The sequence below is a fragment of the Aphelocoma coerulescens genome, chromosome 2 (assembly GCF_041296385.1).
Source record: "Aphelocoma coerulescens isolate FSJ_1873_10779 chromosome 2, UR_Acoe_1.0, whole genome shotgun sequence".
Lineage (NCBI taxonomy): Eukaryota > Metazoa > Chordata > Aves > Passeriformes > Corvidae > Aphelocoma > Aphelocoma coerulescens.
Window position 1 is genome coordinate 132322633 of NC_091015.1, and position 27248 is coordinate 132349880.

The following is a 27248-nucleotide window of genomic DNA, read 5'->3' on the forward strand; positions in this document are numbered from 1 at the left end:
ATGAGTATTTTGGACCAAACCACTACAGACTCGCTATGATTGGACATCTGCATTCCTCTCTGTTAAATTAAAGATGAATAAATACACTTCTAAAACCACAAATAGCTTAAAAGAATGTCAGAACTTTTAAGAAGGTACCAGGTTTTCTTTAGACAGTTAAAAAGGCACCAGTCATGTTTTGTTTAGTTATATTATCCTTTATTATTTTACAGTGTATTTCAAAAACTTTTACAGATGCCTTAAACTGTTCTACAAGAGCTGCAATACTGTCATAAAAGCACATCTACAGACTGAATGCACAAACAAACTGTAATACCTACTGGTATTGAACCATTAATATCCAAAAGGTGTAGTCTTTTAGCAAATAGATGTGCAGTAATGCAAATGCAAACAGATGTTAATGCAGAAAAACAAAACTCTGCATTCATGGCTATAGAACAGAGGACTTTTCAAACACATTTGGTACTGTAACATTCTAGACAGCAATATGCGTAGTATTACATACTTAAAGCAATACATGCCCTGAAAAGCCTGTATTTTCAATCTGTGCGTGTAAACCTGAATCAAAAATAAACTAGATATATTAAAAAACATGAGACATCTAGTCTGCCAACAGGATTCTGTTTCTTTTTTTTTTTCCCTAGAATGACAATTAACCTGGGTGGGTGAACTCTGACCTGCATTATTATTTTACATTATCGTATCCTCAGCATTTCTGTAGTATTATGACAGCCTGTGGGTTTTTTTATTTATTCCTTGTGCATAGGCACAGGAGAATAACTTTGATGCATTAATTTTCTTTTCTGAGTCTCCAAGTGGTAAATATGATTCATATTACAGCAAATACATTACCACAAAAAAGCACTGTATAACGACGTTTATAACATGTTTCAAAGTTCTCAGCTGTATTTCTCTGGTGCAACAAAGCAGGGGCACTGCAGTTTTCAAGCACTGTGTATTGAATCCTCTCACACACAGTGTTTACTAACAGCTCAGATATATGTTATTCTCTATCTACAGAAGTTTTGCTCTTATTATCACTTCTGCTCACAGGAATTACTAAGACATCTTTAAACTTATACTGTCTGTAAGTTACAGGGCAAAGCCAATTGTCTGCATATGTTTTTAAGCCAAGCTGATGTACTTTCATGGGAGTCTCATGAAAGACATTAGGAGGAAACAGTAATTGCATATAAGAATTGTTAGGGGAAAACAAAGAGTTAAAGTCAAAATTTTTAAGTGTGGCACTGTGGCAAAAGAGGCATTCTGTCCTGCTTTATACTTCAAGTTTAAAGTTTTAGTTACCATTAAATACTTCCTAACAGTAAACACCATTTCTTAATCAAATATAGTCTACATTCCTCTATTTTCTGCGGGCAGAGCTGCAATGGGTCATCACTACATTAGACCACAGCTTCTTCTGCTAGTCTTCCCAGCTAGCCTGAAGAGCAGTCAGTGGTATTTATTAGTTATACATTTGTGTGTATATATATATATTATATATATATATGTATTATATATATATATAATATATATAATATATATATATTTTTATATATATATATATCAGTCAGTCACACCCATCATTACAAATATGTTCTAGTTTATTTACTGTACAATGTATGTATACATATTTGTGTTTATTCAGTCCCTTTTTTCTTATCTTAAGCACTCCAATAGTTAAGGGCAGGCTGGGAAAAAAATCAATATACATAAAAAGGTTACACATTTCAAGTCTGTAGTGATTCTAGTTTAACAGCAAAAGGGGATCCTCGTGTTCATGCTGTGAACACAGCTGGTAAAAACAAAGGCAAAAAAAGAGGCAGACTGTATTTTTCTCTGGAGTCAAAATCTAGAATTTGAACAAAATAATGTCAGTCCAAAGGGATGTAGAAATGAAAAGGGCATTTCATTTAATGTACAACTGGAGCTATTAAGAATTTTCTTTCACAGAGGCCCTGAGACTTGAGTTGAATGGATTCTCCCTAGTATGTGTTTCACGTGAAGTCAAACTTAACTTAAAGCTCTATATGTATAGCATACACATTTGGTATATAACAGTGGACCCATTTTTAAAAAGTGAAGCAATAAAATCTACATGAAAAACTAATGAAAGAACAATTTGATTGGAGGCCTCTGTCCTTTGACCCCTGCCCTATCAGGCCAAATGTCCAATAAAATGTAAAATGCAGCATACATTTGCTTAATCTAAAATTTTTGTGATGATTTATTGCAAATTGCACCTGGCAGTTCACCACACCAATGGAAAACTGGCCCCCTTGTTGGTTCATTCACACAGTCTTTTAACACCAAATACAAGTCACCAGTAAAAAGATCTTGATAGAAAGTTTGCTGCTGTGCTGAGCCAGCTTGCTGCACCTTCTGGGTGTGACCCAACACGAGACACTGCTTTGTCCTGTTCCTTAGTAGGGCTCTCATCCTCTGGCAAATACTCAGGTAGATCTGTGTTCTGCTCTACTTCCACTGGAGTATCTTGGAATGGAACTAGCATCTGGTAAAACACAACAGATTAAAATTATGTCAAATCTTGTAACTTAAAGGAATGAATCAAAGTTATAATATATACATGTTCAGGGTGACAGGCATGCACATTGTGAGACTCCTCCCCATTGCCCTATAGAGCAAGAACATAAATGGACCCTACTATAGAAGATACACAAGAAAAGCTTTGGCTTAACAGGGAAGAGAAAGTATCAAATGAATATGGACTACCTTTTAGTGTAGTTGTGAAACAAAAGCACATCAGCAACTCCAAGAAAACCCACCACGTTCATTATGACCCTTTTCATATCACTACGGAGCTAATCAATTACAGTATTTTTGTCCTTCTTCTGAACAAAAATTTCTGTATAACTGTTCTATGGATTCATATCCTGACATAGGATACCCTTGATTCCCCCTGTACTGGATGTGTAGCACTCATGCTTAAAAAATTTTGCCTACCATCAGATGTTATGGGCACAGAGGTGCTGACAGCTGAGCTGTAACAATTGGTATTTCGGAAGATACAGATCTTACCTCCTCACCACTTTCACTTTTCACAACTTGCTGTGCCTTCATAACTTTGGTTGATGCTATTGCCGTTGCCAGTGCCTACAAGTACACAAAGAAAAGGCAAGAGCTCAGTGCAACAGAATGCAATAACATGAGGATCTGGAGGGTTACCAAGCACTTACCTCTGCTTTTAAATCTGAGCGAATTCGGACCACGCACCTTTGAACAGCCATTTGAAAGGTAAAACTAATAACACCTTTAATTTTCAACAAGGCTTCTTCACAAAGATTCCTTCGAGACTGAAAAACAAACAAAAGTCCCACAACTAAAAAACATACCATGTGAAAATGCTCACAATTAATTATTAAGGTGTTCCTGGATAGTCTCCAAGCACATGGCTATGAAAGTGTGGTTGAGTAACAGAAAAACTAAGACTTACATTTTAGAGCACAAATATTAGACTCTCTTGCCACAAAAAAAAAAAAAAATTGCTTACACTTAAGAAGTCAAAGAAGGATGGAATCAACTGTAAATAATTAGAGAAAAGTGCTGAAAAGCAAAGAATGTTTTTCTCTGTGTGATCAGCTAAACAGTCCCCTCTGGTTAAGTTCTGATTGACTGAAGTGCTCATTGATGAGTAGGTAGTGTTTAAGTTGCTATTTATCAGACACCTTGGCTCCATACTGACTGAATGCATCAAAGCAGCTGTTGTATCTTTCAGCTGCTTCATCTGTGGCAGCTCACAGACATCACGGCACAGCATACACTTAATTCTTATTTTAAAAGGAAAATATTTGGTTGATAATCCACAGAACGTTATGTATAAAGCAAGTGACATCACCTACTGTGCTGTAACATTACATTGACCCGTACTAGTTGCATCTGCTACATTACCTTAGAATGTTCTATTTTTTCCTTTTAATATTTGCACAAGATGATTGTAACAAAAAGAATTAAAAGTATACTTCTGCTAACTCAGAAGGGGATAAAAAGAGATGGACTGTATCAGAAATAAACTGACAGCCTTCACACAGGTTTAAAACAATTACATACTTAACCTTTTTTCCTGTAAAGTTTTAAGTAATTAGTTATTTGAAAGCATATTTACACTAGTTACCAAATAATCACTGGTGAGTACTCACTGTATGCACAACAAGCAAAATAAATTTGTTTAATCTGTGGAAGAACCAACTGAAGCAGTTAGGGGGTTTTTTTTAGCAGTTTAGCATATATATTGAAACAATTCATTTGTGTAAGTTTATGTATTGAAATCGTTGACATTTTTGCATTTTATAAAAAACAGCTTTGTCAGATAGGCTACCTTTACTATACAAAGGAAATATTTGATGCAAAGATGATAGGCTGCCTTACACAAGTGAAAGTTGAAACCTAATTCTGACCACATGAAGCAACACATTCATAGCTTCTTAGCCTAAACAAATAAATGTATACATGGGTGTATAGTAAGTCTGTGACAGAATTTGGCTTTTTACTCTTAAGATCCCAGGTGAATCACAGACACCTCAGTTTAATTTGAAATGAGGCTTTCAGTGATCAGATAACTGGTGAATCATTTCTTAGAAGACAAAGCTTATTAAGGTCCACATAAACTCCTTAAAAAGCTGGCAGCTCAGCAGCCACCAGCTTTGCTGCACAGACATACTTTGCAAAGACATTGACTGGCAGGTAGCCACAAACCCCAACAATACACAACTAAACATCTTTCTGCATGGTACTCCTGAAGCATAGACATAGGCAAGATTTAGGTTATTTCCTTGCACACCAAACCCTGATTACCATGTCCCTCAAAAATACTACTAAAATGTACAGACTAGAAAACTGACTGAGAGGCATGCCACAAACTCCTGCATTATTGCCTTGTTTTTTACCTTTATCACCAAATTTGGTAATTAGATCTTAAAATTAAAACACCCAACACCACATTAAACAACAACCAACCTTTCCCCACTCTTCCTAAAACAATCAGTATCTACTATTTGAGGTTTTGAAATCCACAAGCATTTGTAGGATCTGCAACCATTCCTAACAGCAGCTTCCATTTACAAATGTAAATCACTGAGAACACCATGTCTAAAGATCTGTGCTTACACTCCACACCTTTTCAAACTCATATATGCAATCTAATATTCTCTGCTACTTAAGTCAGGAATAAACTATTGAATGAAACTAAATGGCTTTTGTTGCTCAGAAGCTTTATCATCCTCCCAGTCCCAATTTATCATAACATTTAAAACAGCATTACAGGCATGTTTAACTTCTGGTGAGCACCTCCAGTATCACTAACATTTCTTTAATCATCTGATGAAATACAGAGCTACGTACATCAGCTATCTCAGTCTCTGCACAGCCAGATTTTCCTTTAACAATGAGCTAGGAAAACATGCTGCTGTTATCTACCTGCAGTTTTGCTCTCTAGAGATGAGTATCTAAATACTCTATGCTTTTTCACAATACCTTTACCTCAGCATTGCAGAGAGAAAACTCCACAAATATTGCTAAGTTCCATTTGTTGAAGAAAACAAAGGCACACTTTTAAGACAGAATTGGACTACAGGCGAAATATCTAAACTCACGAAGTAGAAGTGGATGAAATTTCTTGCTTGGAGATACCTGTGAACAAACACACCAACTACAAGCTTAAAAACAACAACCTATTGGACTGAATTTTAAAAATTTCACAGAGTAGAAAAGCCAATGGTGTTGACAAAGCACTGCCTTTCTAGATAGAGCAAGTACTGGAAGGACAAAACTGTAAAAAATATTTGTATAAAGTGAGCTAGAGCAGCATGTTATTTCTAAAGGAATTAACTATGGTCTTATGAAAACACAACAGCGGGTATGCTGTTGGTAAACTGGGCCCGTGGACATGCTTACTTGGCAGAATGTAAAGCAACAAAGCAAAGGATCAGGTTTGATCATTTAAAATGGGTACAAAACTGAAAGATACAGAGTCCGGAGGGCACTTGTGGATAACATGCTTAAACAGCCTACATGCTGTTTGGCAGCCGTAAAAAGGCAAACATGGCCCTGGGGTGCTATCTACAGGAGTATGGTAGATAAATCTGTAGAAGTATTCTGACATTACATAAAGACTCAGTGAGACCTCATTAATTCAAATGCCATTCTGGTCACTACAGTAGAAAAGATCTCACAGACAATGAAAAGATGCAGGAAAACCAACTCAAAGAACATACAGCATTTCTAAATTAAGAATAATAAAAAAAATCCCTCGTGTCTTAAATCTCTCGTAACTAAAAGGAAACTTTTTTTAGATAAACACACTTATACAACCACAAGATATCCTTGAGTGAAAAATGCTGAAGGCACATTGTTTGTTCTATTCTTTCTTGAAAAAGGAAAGAAAATTAGGAGAGGTAGAAACAGAATAGTGTTTTTAGAGTAATTAAAAAACAATCAAGAAAACTGCCTTAAAACATCACCTTTAGGTATTCTAAGTAAGCTCAATTTATGCAAGATTTTATACATATTTCATGATTCAAAGTACAATTCACAGAAATGGCTGACAGTTGATGATGCCACACAAGTAGCTTGACTGGGTTTCTGTGGTTAAAATACACCTCAGTACAGCATGCTTTATTTACACAAACTCTGAAGGTTTCCTTACCGAATCATCAAGGCCATCTATATGCAAAACCACCGTCTTGGCACGCTTATTTGTGCTGCCGAGGAAAAACTGTGCTTTCCGCCGACGATAATTCATCTCATTCACACTGTCCATGTCTGACATGTTGGAAGACTGAAGGACATCATAGACTTCAGAAGCCAGAAGTTTAGTCTCTCCTGGTGTAGTGGTCCTTAAAGAACAAAAGGGACTAAGATTTCCAAGTATTTGTTTTCACATTAGTACTCCAAAGAGCTATTGATTACATCCTTGCAACTGGAATACTCCATGTGGTACAGTAAAAACATGGCAAAAATGTTAAGTGGGGAGAGCAGAAATTGGGTAGAACTATTTTTTTTTCCCCGACTCCAATTTTTATGTCAATTTGTTGATTCCATGATCATTATAGACAAGTCTGTTCTCAAACAACATGAACAGTTTACACCAGTTTGACAAGTACAAACCAAACATGGTAGTAGATGGTCAGTGCTCCAGGGTTACTTTGTGTTGAGATTTTTTTTTTTATAATGAAACTTCTCCAATTGCCTTGTGACATGCTTTGTTTCCCACTTTCCTTGCTACATAATAAAAATAATTTCTCTGTAGAACTGGCATCTTTCCAATTATTTTCTTCTCCAAAGTTACTGAGCATCAGCAGCACAGCAGAAACGCAAATTTTCTTAAAGAATCCAAAGGTTATTCCTGATTAAACTAAAATTTATGGCATGAATTATATGATAGCTTTTTTTTAGATAGAAAAAAAAGTAGATAATAGACTCAACATACATTAAATTCTTATGATTAATTAAAACTAATTTTAATAAGGTACTAACATAAATCTGTTGTCCAAATTCAGCCCTGTTCTAATTATGCCAGTGATTTAAAGCTTTGTGTAGAAACAAAATTATTACTGCATCAACTTGCAATTAATCTTAAAATGATGAATGACAGCTTTGATGCTTTGTTTAGCAACACTAAGTAAGTAACAAGTACCTTTAGATTTATTTTTTTTTCCATTTGACTTCCTTAATTACCAGACATTAAACACATTTTCCATCCTACCATATGGACAAGAGAGAACTCTAAAGCAAGCATGTTAGGAGTTCTCAGCTTGTGGGGGTCTCAGCTAGCCTTTTTTTTTTTTTTTTTTTTTAACTTCTCCGCACCTTGTTTTGAACAGCACCCATTTGGAAAGGAAGATGTCAGTTCGTGTGATAATTCAGTAGGTTAACAACATTCAAAGGAAAAAAAAAAAAAGAGAAAATGAAAAAAAAAGAAAAAAGTGGTAATAAGCAAATAATCAAGACCTAAAAAGGGAAAAGCATTCCAACATATGTTCAGTTTTAAATACATGCTTATGTTCTGCTTTCCTATACTGAAAAATCACTTATGTTAATTCACAGAAACAAGTGCTGGGAACTCACAAAGATTTCAACATCATCCTTCTATAATTTATTAGATAAAGTAATAGAACTGATGATAAAGCCATGCAACTCGATGTCTTGAGGTAGTAATAAATCAGCTTTTGCTAAAGTGACATCTTATCAAGAGACTATTAGTTTTGCCAGTTTCTTTCAACAACAACAAACCTGTCCATATAAAGTGATTTACAATAGAGGAGTTTTATTTTTTTGTAAGTTTAAATACAGCTCACTAAGCAAACTATTGAAAATGTCACTATTCCACCTACAGCACCCACTATGCTGTTGGTTAACGGGTTTTGCTTGAAAACAACTGTACTATTGCATCACAGACTAAAAAACAAGTCAGAAAGACAAATGAGAAATAAAGCATCCTTAATGTTTGCCATAATAGATATGTATATATATATGCATATATATACACACACCTACACAAAAGAAAGAGAATTTAAAGCTGTCACTATGTCAGCAAATATGAAATATTCAAGTGCCTAAAAGCAAAAAATCAACAGTGATTCTAAAATATGTTTTATTCTCCCAACATTACAGTTGGCACAGTTCTTGCAAAACTAATGACCTGCTATTAACTGTACTACTGAAACAACCTGTTGACTTTAAAACACAAAAGTAAATTGGGTCTTATTTGACACAATTATTCCAAGATCTTCCTAAAACAAGTCTATACTCGTAAATTTTATGTGCATACACACATATGCACACACACACTCAAACAAGATACTCACATAATTTCCTGTAGTTGTCCAAACAGAGGATTACTACTACATACCACTCAGTTACCCCTACTACCTTTAAAAAAAAACCCCAAATGCAAGACTTTAACCTTTATATAAAGAGAATCTGTAATAAGCAACTGACTGTGTAATGAAAAGCAGCAAGAAACTCAGACACTACACTACAGGGGCAAGGACAATGGCTGCCCCATAGAAATATCAGATTGCAAAACAATCCCAAGTAAAGGTATAAATCAGTTTTATTCTGCAGAAACAAAATACTATACTTTCAGCAACTCAGTTAAACAAAGATGCTCAAAATTCCCAAGAAAACCTTCTACAATTTTAAGTGTACTAGTAAAATGAGTGAATACAAGTTCTTGGCAACCCATTATTCTTTCATAAAGCAATTTCTGCAACAGTTGTAAAAATAACAGAAACCTTTGTATCTTAATATCAGACTAGATGAAAGGAAATTTTTTATGATAAGGGTGGTGAAACACTGGCATAGATCGCCCATAGAAACAGTAGATGCCCTATCCCTGGAACCATTCAATGTCAAATTGGACAATTCAGTCACAGATATCCCTGCTCATTGCAGGGGGTTTGGACTAGAGGACCTTTGAAGGTCCCTCCCAACCCAAATTATTCTATGATCTTTAAGGAAAAAAAGTACCTATCTGGAAACAAGTATAATACACCCTCTATTGCAAAACCAAGGTGATGTTCAATGCTGAGTCTGTTTCTTTATATCCTATATTGCAAATAAAAACAAATACAATGAAACTGCACATAAAATTAAACCACAGAACAATGGAAGTTTTTTTTAAAAAACTACTTTAACTCACAGGCTGTGGTTTCATTGCCTAAAATGAAAAAACTTTAGGAGAAGAGTTCTGAGGGCACTGACACCAGCCCTCCCAGCACCTGTGTGTCAGCAGTTTCAGATAACACTGCCCACAGCTGTCTGACCCAGTCTCCTGCCACCACCAGAGCCAGCAAGGGAACTCTTGCTCTCTCTCCCACTGCAGTAGAGCACTTTAGTCACCACTGAAGGTGCAGGTACATTCTATGAAGTTACTGTGCAGCTAGAGCTTATTTGAGAACAATCAATCACTGGAACAACCTCACCAAGGCACACGGTACAGCCCCCATTGCTGAAGGTTTTCAAGATACAGTTGGACAGGGCACGAGATAGTCTCATCTAGGCCCCCCTTCCCAGGAAAGGTTGAACCAGATGATCTTTTGAGGTCCGTTCCAACCTGGGCTGTTCTCTGATTCTATGACTAGTGTTCTGCTACCCTGCTATGGAAATACTAGCATCTACTTAGAGCAGAGCAACAGTTGGCAGGAGCTGGTTACCATCTCTTTCAGAGGCAGTAACATCTTACATTACTTCAGCAAGATTCAGAAGATGCCTGTCAGAAACCCAACCCTTTAGTTTTCACTGTCTTCCTGAATTCCTGTCATCCTAGACTGCTGCCTGTCCTTCCATCATATTCACCCAAGGCTGGCTGTATGAGCAATATGAACACAGAATCCAAGTGACATGTGCTGTATCTGTCAGAAGAAGATACAAGAAATAGTTCTCATTTTCTACACAATTAAAAATAACTTTTTAAACATGGTCCAAGTGCTGCAGAGGTTTTACTAGCATAGCAAGACATTTTAAGTTTTAGCTAACCTTAAAGGACATGAGAACTAATGGCTACAACTCCAAAGGTGTGTGTGATGCTTGGAAAGAATGTGTAAGCAGTGTACTGCATCACGGCTGTACAACTAACATGTGACTTAAGTACACACACAGCAACATAAATGATAATAGAAGGGCATGACAACCTTCCTAGCATAGCTTCATCTGATGCAAAGGTAACAAAGACTTGGTTTCTTTCTTCAGAAGAAGCACAAAGACTGAGAAAGACTAATATAGTGGGTTTTCTCCTTCTAGAGAAGGGTAAGACATAAATAAGTTTATAAATATATACATGGAGGGGTGAGCATGTAGAAGATAATCTCACCCTTTTTTAAGATATATTTTCTGCATCTTTTTTAAAATAAATATGTGTACATACATGTCCATTACATAAAAACTCCTGCATCAGAGGAAACATGCAACTGTAACCCTGCTCAAAGTAGAGCAGACCCTGTGCACTAACACAGGAACTATTACGTGCTTTTCCTTAGTGGCACCCATTGTGCTCTAAAGACACATTAGCCAAACATGTAACAAACACTACAACAGCATTTCATTACCATGTTTCTACTCAGTTTAACACCTTGACACAAGAGTTTTCCAGATAAAAGAGGGGATTTTCTTTACCCAAGCCTCAATTACATCCCAGACTCTATCAAAAGAAGATTTATGTCATTTAATTCCAAAAGTTTCACTTCTGTAGTAATTCTGCTTTTGGATGTACTTGCTCAGTTTGTCCACCACCCACAGTAAGATGACAAAGTTAATTGTTCATTCATTAAATGTCAAAGCTCTGATAATCTCTGAACCACTGGGAAGGTGATGGAACAAATCTGAAGGTGCACAGGAAGGGCAAGCATGGATTCAAGAAGAGAAAGTTGTGCCTGAGCACCCCAGGAGCCTTCTACAATGAAACGACTGTCTTCACTGGGATGGGAGAGCAAATGGGTACTTGTCATACATGAAATCCCTATTTGTGCTTGGTCTTTGCATATTAAGTGCTTTAATTAATTTTGAGCTTAACATTTTTAAATTGAATGTTAAAATTAACCCATCAGCCCAGGTACACTAATCAAGTTTTTATGGTCTTCCTGTGTTTGCTGTATACTTTTACAAGTGTTTTAAGATGTGTTGGATGTATTTTTTTTATGTTTTACTTGTATCTTGGTTTCAAGGCAGATTTTAAAAACCCCAGTTGCAACGGACAGCCCAGCCCCCATGGCCGTACCCTGTAGGCACCTGACCCTTGTCTCAACTAATATCACCCCTCTGACCAGGAGGAGCCATTGGTGGATGGAGATGGTCTGCCAAAGGGAGAGCACCAATCACCTTGAACCAAAGGGGTGGGCTGTGGGCAGACTGTGGGCGGAGCAAAAGCTATAAAAGGGAGCAAACAGACACGCCTTTCTCAGTCTCCCTTCCTCTCCAGCTTGCTAAGGCAGTGCTGGAGAAACCTACCCCTTTCTAGGGGCTTTTAGAAATAGATTTCTTTTTGACCAGCCTAGACTGCAAGTTTTTTTTTTTTCTCTACCTGAGGTTCAGAGCTGCCTTAAGCCAAAAGCTCCTGAATCCCTGCGCTCCTGGGGCATACTTCCTGAGCCACTAGGATCCCAAATTTTTATATTTTGTTAGTTTTTGCAATTTTTCAATTTTTCTGTTTTAATAAATTGTTTTAATTTCTACAAGAGTTGTCTCATTCCTCACAGTACTGTCTGTTGACAGTATACAATCCCCACAGAGAAGCTGATAAAGGATGGACTGGCTGACCAGATTGTGATGTGGACTGAAAACTGGCTAGATGGCCAGGCCCAGAAGGTGGTGATTGAGGCCATGAAATCTAGCTGGAGGTCAGTATCTAGCAGTGTACATCAGGGGTCAACACCAGGTCCCATTCTGTTCAGTATCCTCATTAAAGATCTGGGGCACAACGGACCCTTACTTAACAAGTTTGCAGATGACACAAAACAGGAAGGAGTGACAGATACATCAGACAGCTGTGCCAGAGAGACCTCAACAGGCTGGAGAAATGGGCTGACAGACATCTCATTAAGTTTAACAAGGGCAAGTGCAAAGTCTCATACCCGGAGAGGAACAGCCCCAGGCACCAAGCAGATCAGGTGCAATCCCAGAACAACCAGCTGGAAAGCAGCTTGGCAAAGAACCTGCTGGACACGAAGATCAGCATCAGCCATCAATGTGCCCTTGCAGCAAAGAAGGTTACTGGTTACTCTGGGCTGCATTAGCAGGAGTGCTGCCAGCAGGTAGAGGGAGGTGGTCCTGCCCCTTTCACCAGCGCTGGTGAGGCCTCACCTAGAGTGCTGTGTCCAGGTCTGAGTTCCTCCGTACATAAGACTCTGCATCCTGCAGAGTCCAGCAAAGGGTCAGGAATATGATTACAGGGCTAATGAGAGAAGACAGAGACAGACCTGGGACTGTTGAGTCTAGAGAAGGCTCAGGGGGAGCTTATCAATGTATAAAAATACCCGAAGGGGGGGCAAAGAGGACAAAACCAGGCTCTTTTCAGTGGAGCCCAGTGCCAGGACCAGAGGCAATGGCCACAAACTGAAAAATCAGAAAACACTTTTCCACTGTGAAGGTGACTGAGCACTGGCAGAAGCTGTCCACACAGGTTGTAGAGTCTCCATCCTTGGAGATACTCAAATGCTGCCTGGACATGGTTCTGGGCAATGTGGTTTAGGTGTCTATGCCTGAGTAGACAGGAGCTGGATCAGATGACCTGCAGAGGTCCTTTCCAACCTCAATCACCCTGTGAGTCTGTGAACACATATTGAGAAGTCATTAAGTAAATTCAAACAGCTATATACATGGAGCACATCCATTTTTACCTACTTGTGGATCTTTACTTTTTCAGGTTAAGAATATTTTAGAAGATAGGCTTTTACGTAAGTAAAACAAAAATTTATTTAATTTTCCTGCCAACTATTTTCTTTACACATTGTTTTCCAAAGAGTTCTACATGACAGATTGCATAACTAATGCATCTGATAATTAGAAAGACTGATTTCAGAAATTTCCTGCTCTCATATTTAGATTGACAGCTCACTGCTCAGTCCTAAATTGTTTTATCTTAAGGCATCATGAACTAAAGGCAAGACTAGGTGCAAAAAGGAAGGCATTGTTCTCAAAGTCATTAGAACTTGTCAGTTGGTATTTCAGATGTTTTCACCTTCATAGAATCACCCTTGAATGGCTAAGGTTGGAAGAGGACCCTGAAGACCATCTAGTTCCAACGCCCTGCCATGGGCAGCGACATCTTTAACTAGACCAGGTTGCTCAGAGCTGCATCCAGCCTGGCCTTATACACCTTCAGGGATGGTACATCCACAGCTTCCCTAGGCAACCTGTTCCACTTTAACTTATAGCAAGATCTTATTACACACAGTCATCACAGAAAAACTATTGAGATTATTACACCTTATAATAACAATTTAGTAATTTTTAATACAAAACTTAAAAATCCAATAGTCCATTGATTCAAACATGACATTGATTTTAGGAGAACACTGCTCCCAGTTTTCTCACTCAAAACATATAATTTCTTTATAATTCTACTTAGAGCAATAACTGTATTTGGTAAATATAGTATAAAGACAAAGATGAGATCACACAGGCAAACTAAAGAAATATTTTAATCTCAAGTAACTTCACAACATAGATCAAAAAAATCAGTGTATATAAACTCATGCAGCAGTTTACATTGTTACTCTCTTATCTGTATCCAATGTAGCTCAAGAGTATTCACTTTGTAATCTATGGACCAATCTCAGCCTTGTACTGACAGACCTTTTTTCCCCAGGGTTACCCACGAGCAAGAGAACCAGACAGACAGAGAGACCATTCCCAACTTCTAGGTTTAGAATCAGGCATCACTTACAACTCAAGGCTGACCTGTGGGGCTGTCCTGTGCAGGGCCAGGAGCTGGACCCAATGGTCCTTCTGGATCCCTTCCAACTCAGGATATTTTACAATTCTCAGGATACATGGAGAAGAGCTACAGCTCATTTCTCTAAACTGAGAAACCTCTGTGAAAAGAGGGCAACCAGATGTAGACTCTGTGACAGAACTCATGCCCCAGAACTCTGTCAAGATCTAAGCAAGGAAAACGATACATGAGAACGGTATATTTGCAGTACATCACTTACATAACAACACTTTCACGCAGAGAGTGTCTGCACTACATATATTTTCAGTTGGCCTGGCCCCATAAGTAAGGGGGCATGACATATAGCCTTACAAATCATGGACACAGGCTGTGGTACAGCCAAACAGAAAAGGTGGATGTGCACTGTATGGTTCATCACTGTGCTTCTGCTCACTAATACTTGGGAAACCAACACAAAGAAAAGAGCAGGTCTGTAAAAGCAAAATAAAAAAGTAGCTAACAGTGGTGAAGGAAAGATAAACTCTTAACACAAAACTAAGGAAACAGATCTTGACGTTTTAAAGTTAGCTCAGGTAAAATTTCCTGTATTGACATCTCAAGGATTTTACATAGTAATGGAAAGTAGTACCTTAAAGCACAGATCTTTAAAAAGAATCCACTACACAATTCAAGTCTAACAAATATGAAGAGTTTGAAGAAGAAAAATGTCTTCATTACCCAAGTTAAGGCTCCAATATTTGGCAAGACCTTGGCTGAATGCCATCCTAAATAACCTACTCATAAATTAAACGTAAAAACAATTCTCTGACCTAACTTACAGTCACAGAAGAATCCTAAATCAGTGAACATAATGAAGGACTGAATGCATCATTTTTCCTTCAAAATACTAGTTTGAGATACTCCATTTACAGAGTGACACAAGCACCTTTCCAAAAAGTTAGAGAAAACCTATCATCACATAGAAGCAGATATTTTCCTTTGATCCCAATCCTCTTCATACATCCAAGTACTGTCTCTATAAGGCAGAGATAATATTTTTCCCTAGGATCCTAAGTAGTGATATTTTCAACCAACATTTTATTTCTGTAGTAAACTTAATTCACTGCAATGAACATAGTAGCCCATATGACACAAAAAGCACAAGTAAGAATTCCATGGATTTAAATGAATTCTATCATTCTATTCCACCATTGTTGGGCAAGTGCATGCATATCAGAATGTTTAAAGTATATACATGGTAGAGATTTATCATTTAGTTATGGGTACCAAATAGCTAATCAACATATACTTGGATCACTATGCATTAAGACCACTGATGTATTTTTTTCCAGGTAAACAATTTCTTTTGGAATCCCTTCTTCCTATACATAAAGACAGAAATTGTCTCCAGCAACTAAAGGGAGCAGTAAGCTGCAAAGAGTTCTGCAATAGGGAGGGTGCAAAATCACTAATCCTTGATTTTTAGAAGTAAGACACAGTGATTGACACGGTTTTGATGAAAACTTTGAGCATGAATGACAAGCCTAAAGAAAGAGCACGGTATTAGAGAAAAAGCAATCTGTTTCAAGACAGTTATCTGATCTAGCTGCTTTTCTGCCTGTTCTGCTCCAGTGCCAGGGCAAGATTCTTTCTTATCTCCAAGAATGCTGCTCTTTCTTGTAAGATTTTAGTGCATCCTGTGATACAGTGGGCTCACTCACAAGCATGTGACTGCTCTCCTGACTCGTTCCAGGCAACAGGCATGTTATTTGAAAACAACTTGAAGAGCAGCATTACTTCAGCGCACACCTTCTCAGAGTCCCAGTATGGTGCTATTACCATACAACACCTCAGTTCCCTCTAGACCCAAAACACAGCAAAGACCAGACAATATTACAGAGCAGCTGACAAAATGATTACCACCTGCCTTCTGAAAAGAAAAAAGTTAAAATCCCAAAGAATACAGATTGCAGGATCCTTATGTTGGTCAATAACAATACATTAAGCATAGTAACAGGTTAACAACAGGAAAAACAATTTGTAGGTGTAGAACAGGAAAAACAAGAGAACCTGTAGGACTGGGCAAGCCTTAAGTGACAAAAGAAGCAGCAGCACTATGGATCTCCAAACCCCAAAACCAAGCAGGTGGACTGCTCAATGAACCTGTGCACAGCCCGAGTACAGTTGTTATGTGACTACATTCCAGTGGTATCAACCATGTGCTCCAAGGCTGCTGCACCATGGAAACAAGGCAAGGTCACACAGATTTTCCTAGAATGCTCTCCAGAACTGCAAGATGCTTGCCACTTGGCAAGCCTTCCAAACTCTACTCATGCAACTAGCTGTGAGAATTTGACCAGGAGACACTAAACTAAATAGCTTGCAATGAACGAGGAAACCTGATGTCTTAACGTTTATTTTGTACTTGACATACCCCCCTGAAATTAGAGTGAGGATCGGATTTCCCAACGTGACTTCCAGCTCAATTTACATCGTATACCTACTGACCCTGAAATTGTACAGATACCCCACGTAAATGCTGGGATGCTCTGAAGAATGTTGAAAACAATCAAAAAGGGTTAAATATTAAATGAGTTGTAAATAAGAGTAAAATCACAGTACAATCCCATTAACTGCTGTAAAATCAGCAACTGTGATATAATTTAAACATTTAGCAAATTGATTAATTACCCGTACTTAGAACACTTTCCTGACTCATTCTATTGTCCTCTGATCACAAGAAGAGAATGAACTTTCAAGAATGGGATAACAGAGTTGAACATATGCCATATGCTTAACCCAGCTATTCATCCAATTTTGTTTAACTCATGCTATTTATACACTAAATGGAAAATCAACTTTTGATCTCCCACAGCTTGGTATCTACCATATGGACATACTCTACATTAAAAAAAAAAAAAATAGCAAAGCAGGGCCTGTTAACTCAACTAAACTCAAAAGGCTCCACAGTAGCATTTGCTAGACAAGAGTCCACCTAACAGACAAACTCCATGTTGAATTTCACAGTTGCTAATTCCAACATCTTGCCTGCTTATGAACAGTAATAATTTCATGGATGGCAGAAATCATGTTTATTATATGCTTTCAACAAATTCCATCAGGGTTAAAAAAAAAAAAACAATCTTAAGGGAAACAACTGTCTCTGGTCCTTAACAATGAAAGATATAAAATGTTGGCATTAAAAAGCCAATTCTTGATGCTACAGTGATGCAATGATGCTATAGTGAGCAGGTAGAAGTATTGGTAGTGCTGAAATCAGGCTCAGCACAGAATCATTTTAGAAACATCTTGAAGGAAGCCTAACACCACTTCCTTGTGTTATCAGTGTGCTAACAGCACTAAGTATATAATATAATAATAGATTATTATAGTCTATAATTACCTGTAAAATCCATTTATATCTTAAAAATCCCATCATTTATTTTAGTTTTTAAAAGGAAGGTTCATCTGATTATTTCCCTGAAATTTACTGGAGAAAGTTAAAAAAAAGAAGAAGAAAAAAAAAAAGGGTTGGAAAACTTACAGATACAGGCTTCCCTAAACAAAGCCTGCATGAATAATAAGAATTAAACTACAGCAGCAACCTGCCCCAGAGAAAAAAAATGCAAGTTTAATCTATGTAGGCCTATCTATGTCTAAGCTTTGTATTTGATTTGCTAATATAGTTAATATCAATTCAGCAGAGACTCAAAGTAGGTAACTATTGAAACATCTTGTTTTCCTACTCTTAAACTACTTACTTATTAGCAAAGATCTATTTTTTTTTTTTAAGCAAGCTAGTATTAGCAGCTTCACTTCTAGACAAAGGGACTGCAGTCCCCATGCAAAACAGGCTGAAGCATACAACAAGGTTTTAAAAAAATGTTGTGGGAATTTGATGATGTACTGTGTAAATACAGCATGTACTAACAATTTTAATTTGTTTCAAGTTATTAGATAGGACTTTCTGCTATAAAATACCATAGAACTCTGGCCAAAAGATATCGTAGCAGGTACCGCAAAACAACAAAGTATCAAAACATATTCCTGGATAGAAATACATGTAATTGAGAATAACATGCTTTTACATTAATTGTTCCAGAATAAAATTCACTTTCTTCTGAAATAACAGCTGAATCTAGAAACTACTAATGAAAGCTGTTTCATCATTAGTATCTTTACAGGCATTTCCCTTTGCAGCATTTATTGCCTGTAATACCCATGTGAAACTATGTAAGTTCTAATCACACACCAGCACCGTACCACATTTATTGATCAAGCAGCACTAAAAAAAAAGAGTAATAAAAGGGTAATCCACTTATGGTTTATTAGAAAAATAATCTGCAATTTTTTGGGGATGCTTACTGTGAAGGTCAAAAACCAGGGACAAATACCACCTGTGCACAAGGTCACTGTAAACCAAATGTAGGTATTTGACACTGGCAGGGGAAGATGAGAAACCTCACAGTGTTAAGCATGTATCAACTTCCTTTTCAGAAGTAAATGACTCCAGCCTACAATACTGTCAATCCACACCTGCACTAGTATGCAATACTTCATCACAGAGTTTGTTACTTTGATTTCAAAGCACCTTAAGCCTTCTTAGCTCTTAATTTTAGTATACACCAGTAAAAGCCAGCGTATTGAAGAACCTACCTCAGCACTTTTTCTTGTAAACTCAATAGTAACCAGAGAGGGTCACTGTATTCCTGAAATGCTTTCAACACCAGTGATGACAAGGTTTATCGAGCATTAAAGGCATCCTGTGTTGCCATTACTAATCCTGACCCTTCTGCCAATCCACTTAAATCTCTACCTTTCCACATAGGTACAGAACTGCACCACAAAAAAAAAAAAGAAGTTGCCTTTTGGCACACCATGTCACGCAGATCTTGAGGCACTAAGTTCAGCATTATAGTATTTATTTCCTATCCTACAGTCTGCAGTTATTTAAATACCAACTCAGATTCTATTATTTTTTAATGTATCATAACATTGTGTCTCACTCTGTAAATCACTTCATATTTTTTTATAATCAACATTTCTCAGAGTTCCCTATTTAATATAAAGTCTGCAAAAAAATAGGAAGTAAAAACATCTTAAGCTTAAATGACATTCTAAAATATTTAACTCCCTGTTTCAGCCAATTTCTAAATAAAGAAGAAACTGGCTAAGACACCAAGCACAAAAGGCTTTTAAACAGATTTGGTTTTATTGAAGTTATCTTATACTTTATAACCTTCTCTAAGTATTTCAAAGTTCTCTGCTTTTTAAATTCTGCAATATCCATCACAATATTTCTTGCCTACAGTGAAAAGCAACTAGCTAATTTTTAACTTCCCAACTGATTTTTTTCCCCCACTTCAACAGAAAGCACTCAAAGCAATTACGACTGTGTCCCTCCCTCTGTCAGAAAACATCAAATAATGCCTGTTTACTCAGTAACAGGTACTAAAAATTCTTTTCCAGGTTTAGGAACCTATGATTTGGTAATTGTACATAAATCACCACTGTAGAACTTACGCACCTCAGCAGATAGGTAACTACTTTCATTGCTTGAAATTAGTATTATCATATTCTTAAGCCAGTAATTGTAAACCAGCCAAAGGCTATAATTTTGAAGAACTTGCAGGTACTCCTTAAATCTTACACTACATAAAAACAGTGCATTAATAACTACTTACTTTGTTACTTCACTATTTGTCAATTAGTTAACATGAAATTCTCAAAATGCCAACAAAATGAAACATTTATATCAAAGAAAAGAGGCAAAAGAAACTGTTGAAATGCAAGCACTGTCGTGTCAGACAAAGTTTTGCATTAACTGCAAGTGCTGCACAGAAACCAATAACAAAAGTTCTACTGTTTCATGGAGTGTGTGAATGCTCTGACGTAGCACAGTAAAAGCTGGTCTATTGAACCACTATGTACTGAACTGGGACTCTGAAAAGTCCATGGAAGCACAGTACCTGGATTAAACTGAGACAGACATCAGGCAATGTAAAGTTGCACAACCAACAGTCCTGACAGAAATGCCAGACACCAAGTGGAACATTGTGAGGTAAAAGCAGTAGCTTGGAGAACAAAGAGCAAAACTAAACTGTATTTCTGACGGCAGTCAAAAATATTGTAGGAGGAATTACACACACGATAGAATGAAAAAAATAATAGCACAATAGCACAAACACAGAAAATCCAAAACCAGAGATTAACAAACACCTAAACTGTTGAGTATAGAAACAGTACTGATCATATAGAACTCACTAAGCAAGTTACATGCAAGTAGAAATAATGACTGTGTAATGTCTCTTGGACTAAAGAGGTCCTGAGATAAACAAAAACCAAAAAAAAACCCCACTAGCATCAAAAGTCCCTCTTGTAGGGCACAGAGCAGACCCTTCCATTGGGTCATGCTTTTGTATTTTTTTGCAATCAATTCTACACATACAAAAAGTGAGCTTAACCTAAATTGTACCTCTCATAACAAACCTTTAGAACAGTTATTTACATGACTGCTAATTTCTATTACCCAAAATATAAACTCACAGTAGTATTTCAACATGTAAATTACTAGTTACATTTGAATTGCCAATGATCCAGTCTTTGAGTAGTGTTACAAATGACATCCATCTTTCCAAGACTTTAAACCTTATTTTCTTACCTCACAGCAGCCATAAGATTCTCCCAGAATGCCTATTACATCATGACTAAAGTCTAGGTTAACAGCAATATTATAACACTAGGATTTTAACTAAGGTTTTTTGTGTTTTATTTGTTATCATTTGTCCCTGTGCCTGCACCTCTGTGTTGAGATCATAACTTCCTATATATGGTTACTAACACTGAAATACACTAAAGGAACCAAAGGCTGCTGAACCAAAGTCTGAAATTCTGTTGGTTTGCCATGATCCATAAAGAAAAAGAGAAGGAACTTGTACTGAGAACATGCCTAACTAACTGAGGTAGCTCACTACATTAAACCCTCTACCCCAGATAACCTCCTTCAAGTACCAGAAAGCCTTTGACAGACAAAAGGAGCTTTCAGTTATTTAGAATAAATAATGTGGTGTATTTAAAGGGGACATACAGATGTCTCCTACATTTCGTAATATTTCATTGTTTTGTTTGGGGGGAAGGGGGCAGAAGAGGCTTTCTCAAAAATAACTTCAAGAAACAATCTATTTCCACTACCTGTAACATTTAGAAAATATACAGTAAAAACATTCTTTGAAGAAACTCGGGGTATCTAGGAGAGAGGGGCATATTAAGCTACTTTGCTTAACAATGCTGAATAGAACAGCCTGCAGGCGTCTCCCTGCTGTGACCTTCTATTATTAACAAGCACATTGCTTCAGCAATAAATACACTGGATCCCCACAGCCCACAGATACACCAGCAACCAAGGGTGCCATTTTCTTAGGAAAAATAACAGGAAAGCAAAGGCCAGGAAAGTTAACATGGAACAGACAGATATGTTTGTATTACTCTTCCTCCAGGTGATACACTGCAATTTGGAAGTAATACCTAACACCAAAGTTTTTGAAACCTACTGCTCACATGAAAATCTAAGACCTAGGATAATCATATTTTTCTCCAAAAACACTTCTCAGTGCAGAATCATAAGTACTGTAGAGTTCAAAAATAATCATGCAACAGAATCATGCTTCCCATTACCCAATCTCAACTGTTTCTCAATTCTGACGTGTTAAAAAACCCCACATGCCAAGGATTACAAAAGCAGCATTACTAAGTGATTCAGGTAGAGAAAAATAAAATCTCTATAGTCTATAAAAAGCTGTTTCCTTCTCCTTTGCAGATCAGAATTTAAGTATTCCAATTAATAATAGAAATGCATTAAATGTAAGATGTTTACAGAGTTTTTTAGCTGTAATTTCTCACAAAGTATTATCTTGAAGCTAGTTATATGGCAACATGCCTTTAATCATCAGATATCCCTTGAAATACATAGCTTGCCTTCTTGCTAATTAATATATGGCCTTTGCCCTGTCTTTCCCCAACCATTCATCCTCTCACAAAGAAGAAAAAATAGTATGCCACACAACAAAAAAAAAAAAGATAAAACTATTGTGATGCTACATCCCTATTTTAATTTCAACAAATACGATCTGAAATACTTGGATTTTGCTTTTTTTTTTTTTTTTGGTCAGACATCATAAATTTAAACTTTGCTGGTTTCGACAATAATTAAATTTTCAAAAAGTGCAGGTAATTAAGACTACCAAAAATTAGAATTGAGTAAGAAGTCAGCAATTATAGACTGCATGTATTTTACCAGATCTGCAATGGACTCTAATTAAACACATATTAATTGCCCTAATCTTCTTAGGCAAGTAATAAATTGGAAGAGCTGATTAATGCACTGGATTTAGTTCAGCTTGTTAAATCTGACAACCTGGCAAAGGAAGGCTATCTTGAAAAGCTCTTTTAGCTAAGTAATTGGAATTTTACTCTCAGTAATTTGCCGTTCCATAATAAGAGCTATTTAGTATATTGACTCTTCATCAGTGTTTTTTTTTAAATACATACTAGTTACATTGAAACAGTACCATTATGCTGCTCATAAAGATTATGAAAAATTATGAACTTTGACCTTTATTGTCCATCAAAAGACACTTTCACTCTGAACACAAATTAGTGTATTTCCTTGTAGGCAGTAAATCCTAATTAATTTTAATTCTAGAAGCTGCTAATAACATTTTAGAAAGTCCATATGGACCCATTAAGTCCTCTATACAATTCATAAAGCCAGCAACTAAACCAGTTTTCAGTATTAAATAACTACTGATGACTCCTGGAACACAACGAAACACCAGTATCCAAAGAGCTTCAATCTCTCCTCTCTTTTTTACCTATTTATGCAAACACTTCTCCACATACACATGACAAGGGAGTGTAACATCTTTGTAGTATCAGCCATTAAAAAAAACAGAGAAGTTTAGAAAAACCTGCAGGTAGAGATTTTAAAGGTCTGATACCTCTCCAGCATAGTTGCTTACTCCTAGCTTATAACATGGAAAAATGCATCAAGTTTCACTTAAAAATAAGCAGATGTAGATGAACATAAGAAAAAAAAAATCTTCCTTGCTAATGAAAAAAGCAGCAAGTAAAGAACAGGGAACCAGATTTTCTTATACTTGAAAAATGTTTTGAAGTATTTCATGAAAGTTGAAACAGCTTTTCATATGTCCTAGAAAATGTGAAGGTATATAAAGCCTTTCACATGGAGAAGCTTAGAAAGTCATGTGTTCCAAATCAAGTTCAGTCAGAAAAAAAAAATCCTAAACATAAAAACATCTCGCTGCCTTCCAATTTTTATTCTGTACTCCTCAGAACTGACATTCCATACTTCTCCCAAGAACCTCTAACTTCCAGGATCTACATTTAAAATTTGTTACTCTTCTGTTAGCAAAATCTAGTGTTCATACACCTTGAAAATCAGTCACAGTGAACCTGAAATCTATCCTTTGTTCCTTAAGTTTAGTATGAACAGAGGAGTCAGCCAGACATCAGTTTTGAGCAGCAACATGATTTTCATAACTGAGCTTTGACACTTATAATAAGCAAAATACCAAAAAGTTGATCAGATAATACTAAAGGACCAATAAGCCATGGAAGGAGACATGAAAGTACCTCAAAGAACTGTCAAACTCAGATGTCTCAAACATTTCCTACCCATTCTTCATGATGCAGTGCAATTTACTGCTTATCATTGAGGTCCCTAGCACAGGAGAAATTCTTTACTGTGAGGGTGGTGAGGCACTGGAGCAGGTTGCCCATAGAAGCTGTGGATGCCCCATCCCTAGAAGTGCTCTGAGCAACCTGGTCTAGTGGAAGGTGTCCCTGCCCAGAGTAGTGGGGTTGGAAGTAGATGCTCTGTAAGGTCCCTACCAACCCAGACCATTCTATGATTGGATAAACAGGTGGCACTCAATTTCAACTCTCATCCTCAGCAGTCTTCATGAAGGAAACAGTACTTTACCATCATGATACTGAGTTTTAGTAAGTGGTATATTCTTTTTCCATTGGTTGTGTATTACTTGCAACAAAAGGGTTGGGGCTTGTGTCTGAGGCTCCCATGTACTACTACAAGAAGTCCTCAGTAGAAAACCAATTCCAACTACTTTCCAGTTGATGGCATTGACCATTTAAAGATGTGTTACACTTGTTAGCTGCACATACGTTATGAGAAGAAATTCCATATGTGAACTTGAGGTCTCTAACAGAGAGACTTCCAAGGCTTATAAAAATACACATGATGAGAAAAAGCCCTCCAATTTCAGGATTTGCATAACTGAAAGCAAAAGAGAAATGGAATTCTAAAAAACCTCAGCTTCCTAGCACAGTATCAGTTCAGCACTGCTGAACATAAACTTACATTTGAAATATGACAAATATTCAGTTTGTGATTTGCCTGTGCTCCATTTCGTTGCTTCAGAAGACATACTGCAGCTTTATCAGCAGCAGAATACCATTTGTTATAAAGCAGTACTGAAGAGGGAAAGCCACTCAATGTTACTTAGTTAAGTAAGAAAATGAAGTGGACAGTGAGAGTTGAAAAATTCTTAGTGAAAAAGAACTACTCAGATGACAGGATGTGCCTCATCTGTCAGGAGCAAAAAGCCAGCGACTACAACTTCTGGTCCAGAAGGTGCTGGGTTCTGTCTCGCTTGAAAGAAAGAAACAGTAACTGGAAAAGCAGAATTCTGACAGAAGTTCCTATCTTTTTTTGTATGATTTGTTTGCATTTTTGTAACACGTTACCAAAAACAAAATGAATCCCAAATTAAATTCTGAAAATAATAAAAAAGTATTTTAGGTAGAGCAATGAGTTAAATACACAGATTCTGGAAAGTACACAGAACAGAGAGCATGAAGTCGTTTAGACCAAAGCATCTATAAACATTTCATTTCAGTTCAACAGACTACAATATCTTCTGGTAAACTGAAATCAATTAAAAGCTAGAATCTGCATTTTGTAAAGCAAATCAAAGACACTAGGAGACCTTGTTTTCTGCCCTACAGACTTTCTAACAAAAAAACCCACAGTCCAAAACCATTGGGTTTTGTGATAAAAAAAAAGTCTACATTTATCTTCTCAGCACTTTTCTACCATCTTTCTCCATATTTATGCAGGCAGTACAAAACTTAACTTCAGCATTTCCTGTCAACATTAAAACCTAAAATCCTGACAAGCACATGACAAAGTCTTGTGGCTGAAGATGCTATGTATTTAAATTTTCATGATATCACACTTTCCAAATGTTACAAGCATACAAATCAAACGTATGTTCTTATTGTTGCCAAAGAGCTTTCTAGAAAAAGAAAAAAAAGAAACACCTACAAGATTTCCAGTTTTCATTGACTTATCTCTCATTTTCTGCACATATCTGAACTTTGCTCTTTTGGCCCTTGAAATTGAAACCTACAAAAAAACGTTGTTGAAGAGATTTTCATAAAATTCTTTAATGTTTCCCAAGCAATATTTGCAAGCTACAGAGACTGATAATGAACTACCAGTCCCCTCTCAACAACTTCTTCAGGATCTCTCTGCACTCTAAATAGACATGTTATCTATACTAAAAGTGAGTTATTTTGAAATACATGCTTCTGTAATTACCTAAGTGTTTCAGGTCTTATTGTTATTATAAAAGTAGCAAGCAAAGACTTCTGTATATTTTACTTAATTATGCCTGTCCTTAGAAAAGGTGAACATTTTAAAACTTAATTCCATTTTTCTCCCTCTACATCATATTAGAACACCTATCATTTTAAAGGTTATAATTATTTCATTATTTTTTAAAAATTGACACCTCTTCTGAATTTTAGTAATTTCATTCATTTTTCTTTTTAAGACATGTTTTAAATCTTTGTGTTTTGTGTAACTGATGAACCACAAGATGATATTCAGGCATAGTGCTGAATTCCATGCCAATACATAATCATCTTTAGCTTCAGCACAGTTAATGAAGTACTTAAAGGTAAACAGTAGTAATATTTCCTAGATCACACAGAACTCGAGCACAGACCATAATTTCCCCTCCTTCAGGTTCACACGTACAGGCAAGTAGTGTCAGACAGAGGGAAATACAACAACAATCCTGTAATATCCAGTACTAACCCTGACCATGGGCAGCATCAAAAGGAGAATGGCCAGCAGGTCAAAGGAGGTGATTCTCCCCCTCTTACTCTGCTCTTGTGAGACCCCACCTGAACTGCTGAGCACAGTTCCAGTGCCCCCAACATAAGAAGAACACAGAAATGTTGGTGCAAGTCCAGAGGAGAGCCACAAAGTCGGTAAGAGGACTGGAGCAGCTCCCTTACACAGACAGGCTGAGAAAGTTGGGGCTGTTCAGCCTGGAGAAGGTTGCATGGAGGCCTCAATGCAAACCCTTCGGTATCTGAAGGGCCCTACAGGGAAGCCAGAAAGGGACTCTTCATCAGGAGCTGTAGCAATAGGACAAGGAGCAGTGGGTTCAAATTGAAAGAGGTTAGATATTAGGGAGAAATTCTTTATGTGAGGGTGGTTAGGCACAGGAACAGGTTGCCCAGGGAGGTCATGGGTGCCCCAATCCTGGAAGTGTTCAAAGTCAGGCTGGATAAGGCCTTGAGCCACCTGGTCTAGTAGGTAGGGACTAGATGATCCTTAAGGTCCATTCCTTAAGGTCCATCATATTCCATGATGATAAGACACACTGCCAGGAACTGGCAGGGCTGTGGGATGAAGGAACTAGCAAAGTCTGGCCTTGGGTTTTTTCTAAAAGAAACTTGTAAGTCTACAGCACAAGTGACAGAGGTTCAACTAACATACTAAAAAATTCAAAGCCTTTCTACTTGAATATTT

The 27248-nt window shown here is 37.0% G+C and overlaps 1 protein-coding gene across 2 annotated transcripts in view; it reads right to left on the reverse strand.

Annotated features, from left to right (window-relative positions):
* Positions 1-1548: 1548 nt before the first annotated feature.
* ARMC1 (armadillo repeat containing 1) overlaps positions 1549-27248 on the reverse strand; it is a 33650-nt gene continuing 7950 nt past the window's right edge. For both annotated transcript variants that reach the window (XM_069004858.1, XM_069004860.1), the window contains exons 4-7: positions 6662-6851; positions 3198-3314; positions 3040-3114; positions 1549-2512 (exon numbers count right to left, since the gene is read on the reverse strand). In XM_069004858.1, the coding sequence (XP_068860959.1) occupies positions 2321-2512; positions 3040-3114; positions 3198-3314; positions 6662-6851 (574 nt within the window). In that variant the 3' untranslated portion in view covers positions 1549-2320. The remainder of the gene's footprint in view (positions 2513-3039; positions 3115-3197; positions 3315-6661; positions 6852-27248) is intronic.